This window comes from Penicillium expansum, assembly GCF_000769745.1.
Source record: "Penicillium expansum strain MD-8 chromosome Unknown contig192, whole genome shotgun sequence".
Taxonomy (NCBI): domain Eukaryota; kingdom Fungi; phylum Ascomycota; class Eurotiomycetes; order Eurotiales; family Aspergillaceae; genus Penicillium; species Penicillium expansum.
Window position 1 is genome coordinate 561,195 of NW_015971404.1, and position 12,509 is coordinate 573,703.

The following is a 12,509-nucleotide window of genomic DNA, read 5'->3' on the forward strand; positions in this document are numbered from 1 at the left end:
CCCGGTCCAGTGCAACTCGGCCTGGGGCAAACCTGAAGCTACCCCCTCATAGGAGTGGTCCTATGGGACCAAATGGTGGGAGTTGGTAAGGTCTAAACTCGCCATGTAAAGCCTAGAGAGAGCAATTATTCCACGAGATTCTGTATATATCCATGGATCTATGAAGTTGTAGGTAAAATGCCGAGAAAGATATATATCAAAGGGCATCGGCTAGTATGTCCGGAAGTGATGGCTTTTTACGCAGAAGAATATTACAGGGCTGGTTTGACATAAGGCACTCAATAAATATTGGTATAATCCAATACTGGATGTTCGCAACATTGTTCCATCTTATTTCAACAATTAAATCTAATTTGAGTCGGTTCAAGCAGCACGAATATCAAAAATCAGAGGATTTCTATCGCTCCGAACTTGTTCCCCGTTAGACCTAGCAGGACCCTATGCCTCTATAAATAGCTAGCCTATATAAACCAAGCGAACAAGAGATACAAAAAGTCTCTTTATGCTAGTGCTCACAACACGGTATTCTTCCTGGTTATAAACAAAGCGGCAAAAGCCTCGTGATAAAGGCATTGTGATCTAAAGCCCTGAGTTCGCTTTTGGGTAGATACAAAGACGACAAAGAGAATCTTTGAGATCAAATAATACATTGAGACTCTAGGAGCCAAAATATATAGCCCTCATGGCTATATAAACCACCCTTTTCGCCTCGAAGATAATACATCATTAGCATCACTCACTGGCATTCTTACCATATAGCCTGGTGAGTCTTAATAGCCTAGCAGTATTAGACCAGATCGTCTCGTAATCATGAAGTTCGGCAAGTCTGACAACGATCAAAAGCAGCCTCAACGCTTCCCAATCGAGGCAGCGGAAGCCTTTGAGCCGGAGGAAGATATTCTCCGTTCATCGCAGCGAACTGGCTCTCCCCCCCGCAATCTCCTTTGTCACTACCCAGAGGCTGCACCAGAGACAAGTCTCAATCAGTTCCGTTTCCAGCTCCACCGCGAAAACGGGGTTCAGCCTGGTCTTGTTGGTTACCTCGAGAAGTATGTCGGCGCTACACACTTGGTCTGGAGCATGTGCGCTCTTCTTGCAGATAGCGGCATCGATCCAGATTGGAAAGATGCATTTGAGGTGTGGCGCCCACAGTGGAGACAGTTCGCTACGAGCTTTACAATCCAGGGAAATACCTCGCGCACTTTAGATGTTCCCCCCTCGCCAGTCCGTATTATGTGGATCCAGGCGCCTAACAGCCTTGATACGTATACGCTTTATGCTGTTAACCACAAGGAGAAGAGGCGTGATCAGGATGCTCTGGAGGATCTCTGGAGGTGGATGCTTGACGTGCCACCCGAAGCGATTATTAATGGGGTTTATATCATCAAGCTTGGACTCGAGCCTTGGTTCCCTGGTGAGTAGAGATTTTTGGAGGTCTCTAGTAGTACTTATGGGTAGTAGTTTACTGTTTTGTTGCATTATTCCTTTCTCTTTTGTTTTATGTTTTAGTGCGTGATCCAAGCGGTAGTGAAAAGAAACCCCCAAAAAATCAAATTGTGTCCTGATCTGAAATATGAAGTGTATATGTAGGCTTGCTGTAATATTAAAATGTAGGAGAATAGAACGATTGGTGGTTGTCGGTTTTAAACGCGGATTTTGGTTCCCGAGACTTTTATAGACAATGCCCCAAGATGAGGGGTTCACCGGAGTTCGGGCAAAAGACAAGCGCATTTCTTCTGGTAGCCTTATATATTGGTTGAAATGAGAAGAGGCCTTCGGGTTTTGGTTTCCAGGTTTGTACTACAGAAATTTGATAAAAAAGCTGTCTATGAGCCCCAGCATAATCTATGTCTTTTTCCATCTACTAGAACAAAAAATAGATTATTTCTTGCAATCTTTGGTGCACAGAACATAGAAGTCATGTCTAACCTACCCAAAGTTCGTTGGGGTATCATTGGTAAGTCTGGATTTATCCATCAAGGCTCTCTGTGTTCCAAGGGTGATTGTTGATGTGTGATAAGCTAACGCTTTTTATAAGCCACCGGCATGATATCCTCATGGTTTGTGCAGGATTTGGTCCTCGACTGGCCGGAATCCAAAGTAGAGCATGTTGTCCAAGCTATTGGCACTTCAAATATTGAAAAGGGCCAAGAATTTGCGAAAGAATACTGCCCGAAACAAAGCCCAAAGGTCTATAGCTCTTATGAAGAAGTCTATCGGGATGCAGACGTGGATATAGTATATATCGGAACACCCCACGGGTTTCATTATCGCGATTGCATGGAGGCGATCTCTGCAGGGAAGAATGTCTTGTGCGAGAAATCTTTTACCTTGAATGCCAAACAATCAAGGGAGATATTCAATGCGGCGCGTGAAAAGAATGTATACGTGGCAGAAGCAATGTGGCTCCGACATCGACCACTTTTTATCGAACTCCAGCGGTTGCTCCATGAAGAGAAGATCATTGGGGATGTCTTTCGCGTGTTCTCTGATTTTGCGTCTGGGGTTGATATTGCCTCGCTTCCATCCACATCTCGATACCGCAACCTCGCGTTAGGAGCAGGGTCCTTGTTGGATATTGGGGTGTATTCGCTTACTTGGGCGAGAATGGCACTAGGTGGAAGTGTACCTGATCAGGCAGAAATGCCGCGGATTCTGGCCTCGCAAAGCCATGAAGAAGGAGTCGAAGTGACCACCAGTGCAGTTTTGCAGTATTCCTCGACTGGAAAGCAGGGCATCGTTACTTCAACCACCAAAGCTCTCGGTGCTCCTGGTGAAGTCTTTGCTGTTATACACGGGACCGATGGGTATGTTGAGATCGAAGGTGGGACGCCATCTGCGCCGGAATCTTTTACTGTTTGGACGAAGCAGGAAGGAAATCCCGATCGTGCGTTTTTCCTGAGGGAGATGTGTCAAGGGAAGAAATTTGAGTTTCCGACCCTGGGGCGTGGCTTTGTTCATGAGGCTGAACGAACAGCGCTTGATATCCTGGAAGGCCGGAAAGAGAGCAGGATCATGCCGTGGGCTGAAACACTATATATGATGGATATCATGGATGAGATCAGACGGCAGGGTAACACAATTTATCCTGGAGAGTGAGGGGACTCTAAATCTCTCTGTCTCTTTGCCAGCTTTGTTTGGGCGCTGTTACTTGCTATGCCAAGTCTGTGCTCTAGCTAGAATCATCTGGAAGCTTAATGATCTGTCTCTTCTGAAGTGGATGGCAACAGTATTAATGGGGAAGGCACGTTCGTATCTTCGACCGGACTTTGTTATTATTCTGATGAGGAGCTGACAGTCCCATGATCTCCACTTCTTTCTCTATTCTAGTAGTATAGAAATTCAGGACTTGGCTCAACAACGTCTTTTGACGTGAAGGTAGTATGGCGGCATTTTGTCTCGATCTCTGCTACACCAGGCCCAAGGAATGTACGAAGATTCGCAATTTCAATATCAGCCTGTCCCCACATTACAGGATTTTCTGCGGCATCGATGTCATCAGGTGGCGGGTGGCAAGCAGCACTGATGGCCGCGCTACAGTTCATTGCAATCGGCATAGCGGCCGATTTGAACCTCCGAAACATCAAAATGAGGAAAGCCACAATTACAATAAGCCAGGGTATAACCATAACCCTTAGACCGACAGATGACGCACCCATCCCACGCAAGGCGCGACTGCGATCTAGATTACCCTGAGCATCCCGAGGGATGATCTGCACGAATGACAAGGCCTCAGAGGCAAGCCAATGGGCAAGAGTGGAGAGCACGACAAATGGAACACTGTACCGGTATGGTATAGAGAGGTAGTAGGTAGAGCGTTGTTCTCCAGTGGGAAATGAGACTCGAAGGGGCTTGCGTTCGACGCCGAAATCGTTGTATTCGGCGACAAGTAGCATCCGAGTGAGAGCATTGTTGTAGACCGCATAGATTATCGTAATAACAGCCTGCGGGACATTTACAGCCAATACAGTAGCAATGAATCCCATATATCCTAGTGGGTAGAACTGAGTGTGGTACAACGATGTCATTTTCTGTTCCCATGATGACATGCCCTCTGAATTTAGGTCTGCTGCCTGGCCAATGCCAAATATAGAGGTATTATCACCCAACGCAAGACCCGCCATGGCAAGAAGGGCAACTTTGAAAAATAGAAGGAAAACAAACAGTCGACGTGGCAGCGCAGCTGACCATCTCTGTCGAACCGTGCATATCTTTTTCGGCTGTGGAGTCGGGCGCTGTCCCAAGCGGAATGGCACGGCGCGGGAGAATATAGATACCCAGGGATAGTCGTTGAAGGCGAGCAATGCCTTTGGCTGTCCTTTATTGACTCGAGACATGAGACAGTTGTTGGACGTGTAAGGATCGGGGCATGTCAAAAACGACTTAAGGGCATCGCCAACTGTCAAAAGAATCTCTGATCGACGCTCCAGGGCAGTGATAAGCATGCATATTAGCTTCAATGCAATACAGCCCATTACCACTAAGCCAATGGGCAGACTACATCCAAGTTCACAAGTTGGCGTAATCGGTCGACTGAAGCAATCATGAACTTTGAGGTACTCCATGTTACTGACCGGCGGCCCAACTGTATAGTTGCCTCGATATTCATCCATTGCGCAACTCAGTTCGCTGCCTTTGTAGGCAGTGCCGGTGGAGAGGCCACCACCATCGCCCAATCCAACCTGACATGACCAGACCGTTAGGTTTGAGGAAAGATCTGGAGTCAAAAGCACGACTGTGGACCGGGCGGTTTGATAAGCACCACTGTAGGCTTTCATGCAAGTGGCATTGCTCAATTTCTCGAGCTTACCCAATATGAGATCATTATGTAGGCTGCTCGCATTCATGCCAACTATGTGGTGGAAGTCAGAAGGGATGTCAAAATCAGACAAGTCTGTGTGGTTATTCCCAAAAGCCATCGGCGCAGCAACAACTCCGAAGTCATTGGCGTTGATTGATACGTATATGAAGGAATTGTATCTGAAGACATAATATGTTAGCTATACCTGTCCCAGCGGTCGCAGCAAGAAACATACATCATCTGAACTGGCAAAGACGTCCCAAGAATCAAGAGCCATAGGGTCTTGCGCCACAGGGGCGCGTACCAGACATTTGTAAAACTGGAGGATCCGATCGATACCCACACCCGTTGAGCGTGGGCAACATCGATTCTTGCGCGTGACGGTGCTGCCAGGACTTGATTGCAGTAGCTGCTTGTGGCGGTCAGAGTTAAAACTATGATGTTGACCAGAATATGGAGGCCGGTTGCGATTTGGTTTGCCTGGTGGCATGTGCCTTCATAGATAACTGCCGACGACGAACCCCACCCATAACCACCAGAAGCAGCTTTTGCAGCTAATTTGACTGTGAGAATGACATGGGCAAGTAGCGCCAGTGCCACTCCCAATGCGCAAAGTAGCAACCCAGTAATCCATTTTTTCTTGGTCGGTGGCCGTGGTCGGGGTGATGAACGCTTTGAATAGTCGTCTGCCGCTGCTTCACAGTCCGGGGTATCGCATTCGCTAACCAATTGGTATGCGTTTTGGTCCCCGATAGAAGGCTGCCTGCAATGAGAAGCTGTTTGTTAATGGCTATCGCAACGTATCTGCGAAGTTTTTCTCCACACTCACTTGGAAAGTCGCAATGTGTCAAGTGGGATAGGCGCCTCCTCCCTGTTAATCAAATGCTCCTCTTGCGAAACATGGAGGAGAGATGTCGAGGCATCGCTCTCTCGCAAGCTCGTCATTTCACACGACCACAAGGACCACTGAAAAAGGTTGAGTTGTAAGAGCGCATGCCGTCAGTTTTGTTGTTAAATCACGATTTGTGATGAGCTACTGGCTGTGTTGGGGGCCAAATAAGCCTCATTCAGGAAAGTCCTCACTCCGCGGGTTGTAGAGTGTCAATTGGGCAGCAAAGCGGGCCATCCTTGCGGCATTGACCCCTGAATGCTCCGTGTTTCACCATTCACGGCCCATGAGGGTATTATTGAAGGCTCGGGATTGGCCTTTACGCCCCACAGTCCCGTATAGCTGCGCCTTGCAGAAAAGGCTTGATTAGTATTCTTAGGCCATTCAGCAACATTTTGAGGGCAGGATAGCAGCTGTAGGGTTCTGATCTCCGTATTCCCACCGTAGTCTTCAAAGCACAGGCATTCATAGGCCTGGGGCGGAAACCAGGTGGTCATTGAATCTGTGCGTAGAAAGTTCTCAAGACATGATTAATATTGTACGCGACAGCGCTATGTTCGACCAAAATGGCATTGGCTTCCTACCTTGGTGGATTCGCATTTTCTACTTCTATGTCGCAATTTTGATCGCTTCAATGCTACGCCCGGATATTTTTGCCTCTACAGTTCCAGATACTTGGGGCACCGCTATGATTGCCTTCGGAGCACATGAGCCCTCCAGAGCGGTCACACGATGTGTGGCAAGTTTTTGTTCTATGTGGTAAAAGGTCATAGATATCAATGGGCAAGAGATCCTCGGGCAATGCTCTCCGCCTAGGGTTGAAAATCAGGTTTTCTAGGATAGTTTTAAACATTTGGGCTTTGATATCGATCTACCTACCTTTGACTTAGATAATGCGGTGTGGCTGGGAAATGATTGGAAGATATGAAATCATTCAGCAAGGTCAGCGGTGACTGTGATGATCCGAATGGTGCAAGCTATGTCTATGAAAGTAAATGTTCGTCCCGCTGATCTAAAAGAACTGGACACCCCGCTGTGCAGCATGGGCCTAAAAATACTCAGCGTGTCTGGGATAACCACACGCCGACAAAGTAGTCCAAACCAAAGTGGGTTTATATAAGCGAAAACTAAGGACACTTCCCTAATTGTTAACCAATGGACCCCCAAGTGTTTAGGTGCAACCTCCTGATGTGGAATATGTGTACAGAGGTGTTTTATAGTTGCCTCGGGTTCCAATCAGCCAAACGACTACTTCCAACTTTGCCATTTGAAACATTTTGAGCCTTGAAAAAACATGCGAGCTAAACTATGACTTGCAAACATGAACCAAGAAGGCGAAATTCCGATTATTGCGCAGGGAACAGACTTTCCATGCTGTTAGACTGGCTGGACTGTTCCCAGCCAGTTGGTGTATTGGTAGCGCGAATCCAGTAGCCTCCAGACCCATTCTTAGTGACAACAGCCACAGGTGCTATCGTGAGGTTCCATGTGTTTACAATCATAGGATTGACGAATATGACTGGCGCTTTTTGGCCACTACGACTGGCGGCGGAGAAATCAAGGCTTGCAAAATCGAATGTTGTCCAATGGGACACCACAGCAAATCCTATGTTTCCAGTGCCACGCAGCGGTAAAGTGAGAGTCTTAGCTGTATGATCTTCTGAGAATCGAAGGCTCTGATGGACAGATCCGGTGGATGTATATTGCAGTGTTGTGAGGCGTATATCCCGTGCAATCTCAGCAACTGACTGTTCTTTCAGCTGCTGAACAGTGAATTTACACCGGAGGGCACCAACACTACACCGGATGTAGTATGTTCCAGCTCTTGGAGGCTCAAGGAAGCGACGGAAGTTGATAATCCCAAGGTAGTCCACTAGATTAGGGGATGTAGCCGTAGGCTGAGGGGAATAAACGGATTTCAAGTACCATGCAGCGATAACATCGTTTCGTGTGAGTTGAACCTCGGGGGAACAATATTTCAGCTCCATCTGTGATTTGATCCGTAATTCTTCGACCCATGTTCCTGGAATAGATATAAACTTGGTTGTGAGATCCTCGAGGAATCCAAGCTTCACAGCAAGAATCGTTAGCAACACGCGCCACACAGTCATTGCGAGCTTGAATATCCCAATGGCGTAATTCTCCGCATGGGTCTGGTAGTGTAAACTGGATTCCGTTTCGGTGCACTCATTTTTGACTTTCATCAGATCAGACATTCGGACATCCCCAGCATCAGGCGGAAGAGCAAATAAAGGAATTGGCTTGTCAGACAATAGATCGCAAAATGCTTTGACCACCTCACAGCAATCATTACCATCACAAATATGATGCGCAATTCCAAAACAGAGCAAAGTAGCATCTCGCAGCAGAGTAACACGAAGGCGGAAATTATTTGCAAGGTTGGGAGGGACGTCGAATATGAATTTCTCATCCACTGCCGATATTTCCGGGCTTCTCATCATGGTTGGTTCGTTGCTATGTTGTTTGTGCTGGATTGGAAGATAGGTGGCCAGCGAATGGTCAATATCCCTGGTGGCGTAATCGACAGTAGAACCACAGGTGAAGGACCATGGTTTTGTCTAGACAAGGATATAAGCAGGCTATAGTAGCAGTAAAATGAACTCACATCTTGGATCAAATCACCGCCGAGGATTGGCCATAATCCAACCAACTTGGTGAGTTTCGCCCTCAAAATAGCTGAATCGAGCACCGCATCGATAATCAAGCCCGCATAAATGGTACTGTAATTTCCTAAACAGCTGACACTGTTGCAAGTGTACTTTAAAGAGCCCAAATTCGGACCCTCCATTTTCAGGTTTGAGGACTGGTGGAAAAGGCTCTGAGTGAAAAGTAATGAGATGAGGATTAGGTCGTTTCCTGTCAAAGCTATTGAGCTAGCCCCTCGGGGGATTTGATCAAGACTATCATTTTCTTGGCCTTTTATTACGAGTAACCTCGGAGTAAATATAAATCAAGTTTGAAACTACGCAAGATTTGCCCATTTCGGCTAAGAGTGGGACATATGTACTTGTTCCGTATATGTACCGGATTTTCACTGGCGGGTAGGGCTTTCCTATTTGAGCTGCCGCCGCTTTTATGTGCTCAGACTCAGGCTCGCTGAATACATTTAGACATCAGCACGGGCTTATATCAGTAATTATGCTCAGGTCGGTCACCTGCAGAATAAATGTCCAGTCCCATGGGAGTGGTCTTATGGGACCATATGATGGGAGTTGGCAAGGTCTATATAAGATGCCATTGACGCTTAGGGGGGTATATCCATTGGTAGATTAAGATGGTGAAGAGAGAGAGATATCCTGTTACTAGTAAAAATATACGTAGTACTACTCGGTTGTTTTGAAACAAGAAAAATACCAGTTTAGAAAGATTAGCAGGCCTTAAGGCAGAGTTGCTCTTCCTGAGATATTTGCTTCCCATATCGTCTTCGAAACTTGGCTATTTGCCCATTCTGAGGATATTTGTCGCTCTGCCTTCTAAATTGTATTCTCTGAGCTTACGATTCATGGATGTGGAGTTTTTATCCGCGCAATACGGCGCTGGCAAAGATGCAGCGGACCAAGTCCATTCCTGACGCAGCAGCAAACATTTCGTGATGGTAGATGCCATATTTCTGTCGATATTCTTGGATGGCCAATTGTGCTTTGCGCGTTCCGTTGGCTTAGGTCTTGAAGACATGTTTGTAGGCAAGCACACGATCTCCGGCTGGTACGTCCTTTTCAATACGGTCTGATGTACCTGGATGCAAACCTTGGAATTGATTTAAGCTACCTAGGTGTTATATATGCAGGCATTTCTGATGCGATAGTCTGATTCGCAAAAATATTAAATATTCTCAAATACTTTGGAGGACCTTCTGGTACAGCACATTGGACAATATGTACAATGATGCATAGATCCCCCACCGAACCAAAAAGCTGTCAGACTCGAAGATAGCACTTCCAATATAGAGAGTGATAATAAAAGTCACGCCGCTGATCATCATTGCCTCGGCAGAACCTCGCCATGAAGGGCTCTGGGGCCTAGGAGTATGAGTTGAAGAGACAAATCTGCCATTGTCTTCGGTCTTCATATTGCAAAACACGATAATGTGACACAATTGATGTACTAAATTAAGCACTAGGGTATTAGTTCAGTTCAAGTTACTAATCTAATCAAAAGAAAATCCGTATTGCCTACCTATGTCCAAGCTTTCCCTTGTCTTCTCAGTTCCAAGATTTGTAGATTGTGGGATATTGTTCAAAGAGTATGGAATTTCAAAGAACATGGATGGTATCAGTGTGGATCCTGCCCGACCGAGTCTGAAGTTGGAAAGTGGGAAATAAGATCAAGGTCAAGAAACGCCGCAAAACACTTGGATCCTTCGGGCCCACTAGTTTCGCTAATGCAGGCGTTGACCCACCCGAAGCATGCGGGGCTGAGAGCCTTACTTGTCTCCTATAGAGCTCTTGCAGGTCAGTCTTGCCTTTCCATGCCTGGTGTTCACGACTGACCAAACAGAGCAACCGCGCCCGTCTCTTATCAAGCACTGAACATGGAGAAAGTTCTGCGAGACTTCCCTGTCGTGCCTTGCGAGATGCTCGAGGTTTCCTTGTTGTTTGATTTACTCTATGTCACACGATCAGTTACCCTATAGTATTACTAGCTAGATGTCGAAAGCTATGTTATAATACATGGCTGAGAACCGAGTATCCAAACCCTGGGAAAATACATAAATCGCTACAGCTGCGAGTCCTATGCAGAAATGCATATTAAAATTAGTCGATATCTATAGGTATCCATGGATATATGTAGATTGCTAGAGATAGCGGATTGTGTTATTTTAGTTAGTTAGTATGAATATCTATTATGCATACTATACCATACTACATACCTTGGTTTCTATTAAGGATCCTTTTATACATAGATTACTATTTAACCTTACTATCGCTAAATCCATAGACAAATTAAATACTAATTCAACCCCTAAATTAAAGTACCTCCTGAAGTTACTAATGTTAGATATTAATGCTAGTAGTATTAACCGCCGATATATACCCCTCTATTGAAAGTATCACAAGGCGAATGAATACTGTATAAAAGAATGGATAATTCAATAACGTAGATATACAATTGGAATAAAAGAGTGTGTCAAAATCTAGAATATAGGAATGGCTACTAGGCTTTTGTATAATCCTTGCTCGCTATAGTTTATATAATAGGCCCTATAATAATCTGTTGAAAACTTAAGTTAATTCTTCATAATCAACACGCACCTGGGTCCTTTCAACGCTAAACCCTACGTGATTTTGTACATACGTCAAGTCTTGCAGAACTCTTACGGAATCGGGATTAGCGGCGTCGATGCAGTTTGACGCCTCTATCACACATTCCTCTATACAAACTCGAGCATCCTGTATTGCAGGATAGCATTTCAAATCAGACTACATTCAGTCAATGAAACCTGGGAGAATTTAGTACTCAGTACTGACACCGCTGTTCGTGTTTCTTCTTCTTGGTTTCATCTTTTATTTCTCATTATAAATGCATATTACTTAGTTGGGGATAACTATACGGAGTACAGGGGTGGAAAGTGAGCCATGAATCTGGCTTCATCCCTGGACATGAAGGAATTTGGACAGTTTTACAATTCATTCTTCATACTACAAAATATCCCTTTCTAAAAGATCCATACCAAGGTACTACATGCTGTTTAGTTTATTATTTCTAAAGTATATTCTCCAATATAATCAGTGTGCGAAAATTAGCGTTTTCTATAGAGCGCAAAAGAGTCTCTCAGTACTTCGGCAGTTAGACTTGCCGATTGCTGGCCCTCATACAAAAGTATATAATTCAATCTATATTTCATCAAATCTCATTATAGCAGAATAAGATGTGGTAATGTGGCGGTTATGTACTGCCGAAAAGACCCACTAGGTAAACTCACATACGAGACCCGCTTACTGGAACCCACTTAGAGTTCCGGACCGATCCCGGAGAATCCAAATTTCAGAAACCTCTCCGCACAGTACTGGCCGATTTCAAGAACAAAAATAATTTCTCTCTCACTCTTTAGTGGGAACCTCAGTTAAGCCAAGCCTGATCTAATCCTAATCAGGCACCATCTGGCTGATCAGTACTTTTTCGTGATCATTGAGATTTGATCACAAGCGAGGCAACTAAAGCACGCAAAACTTTATAATTCGGGCCACATCAATCAAATTTGACAAGTCTGGAATCATGTCCATGCATTACACTAATTCAATTCATCACAACAAAGGGGAACGTGGGTGCCGTGAGGTGCGTATGGGGGTGTAGGGCCGTTGTACTAAGCTAGCTACGATATATGACATGTCACATAACCCGGGCGCCTAGACACGTGTTGATCTTTTCTTTGTGACCAATCATATGACTCAGAGAGTCTAATCAGTACTCGGGCTCCGAAATACGGGCCTTATCTATTCCCTGATTTGGCGCACTTGTCACTTGCTATTTGCAAGTGCATCACAGCCAGACTACTTAGTGTCAGTATTGACGGCATGGGCCAAGTAGTACCAGCTTCCCCCTGTGTCTCAAAATTATATTTTTTCGTTAGAGGGAAAGAGGGTGGGGTTTGATAGGCTAGATGTTGTTGGTATATGCAGTCAGCTTTGAATACTAGGGAGTGTGACATGGTGTATTATGTAGCTAAAAATAAGTACAAAAACTCCACTTCTGGACAGGGCATATGAGATCGTTTAACAAATATTTGCTTCAGGCCCGCAATTGTATTCATTTTTGTGTTGATTTCGGGACTTTTCATTTCCACATTCGGGGCAGGTC

General features: G+C 45.3%; 3 protein-coding genes across 3 annotated transcripts; 1 reads left to right on the plus strand and 2 right to left on the minus strand.

The window, feature by feature from the left end:
- Positions 1-810: 810 nt before the first annotated feature.
- Positions 811-3,099, plus strand: PEX2_061990 (Gfo/Idh/MocA family protein; the record flags this gene model as incomplete). Its single annotated transcript, XM_016743470.1, has 3 exons — positions 811-1,414; positions 1,940-1,957; positions 2,039-3,099. The coding sequence occupies 3 exons, from the start codon at positions 811-813 to the stop codon at positions 3,097-3,099; spliced, it is 1,683 nt and encodes a 560-aa protein (XP_016596193.1).
- Positions 3,100-3,326: 227 nt separating this feature from the next.
- Positions 3,327-5,746, minus strand: PEX2_062000 (uncharacterized protein; the record flags this gene model as incomplete). Its single annotated transcript, XM_016743471.1, has 3 exons — positions 3,327-4,980; positions 5,037-5,564; positions 5,631-5,746. 3 exons carry the CDS (start codon positions 5,744-5,746, stop codon positions 3,327-3,329), a joined length of 2,298 nt encoding a protein of 765 aa, XP_016596194.1.
- Positions 5,747-7,036: 1,290 nt separating this feature from the next.
- Positions 7,037-8,499, minus strand: PEX2_062010 (uncharacterized protein; the record flags this gene model as incomplete). The annotated part of the gene is made up of 2 exons (XM_016743472.1): positions 7,037-8,269; positions 8,317-8,499. 2 exons carry the CDS (start codon positions 8,497-8,499, stop codon positions 7,037-7,039), a joined length of 1,416 nt encoding a protein of 471 aa, XP_016596195.1.
- Positions 8,500-12,509: the final 4,010 nt, after the last annotated feature.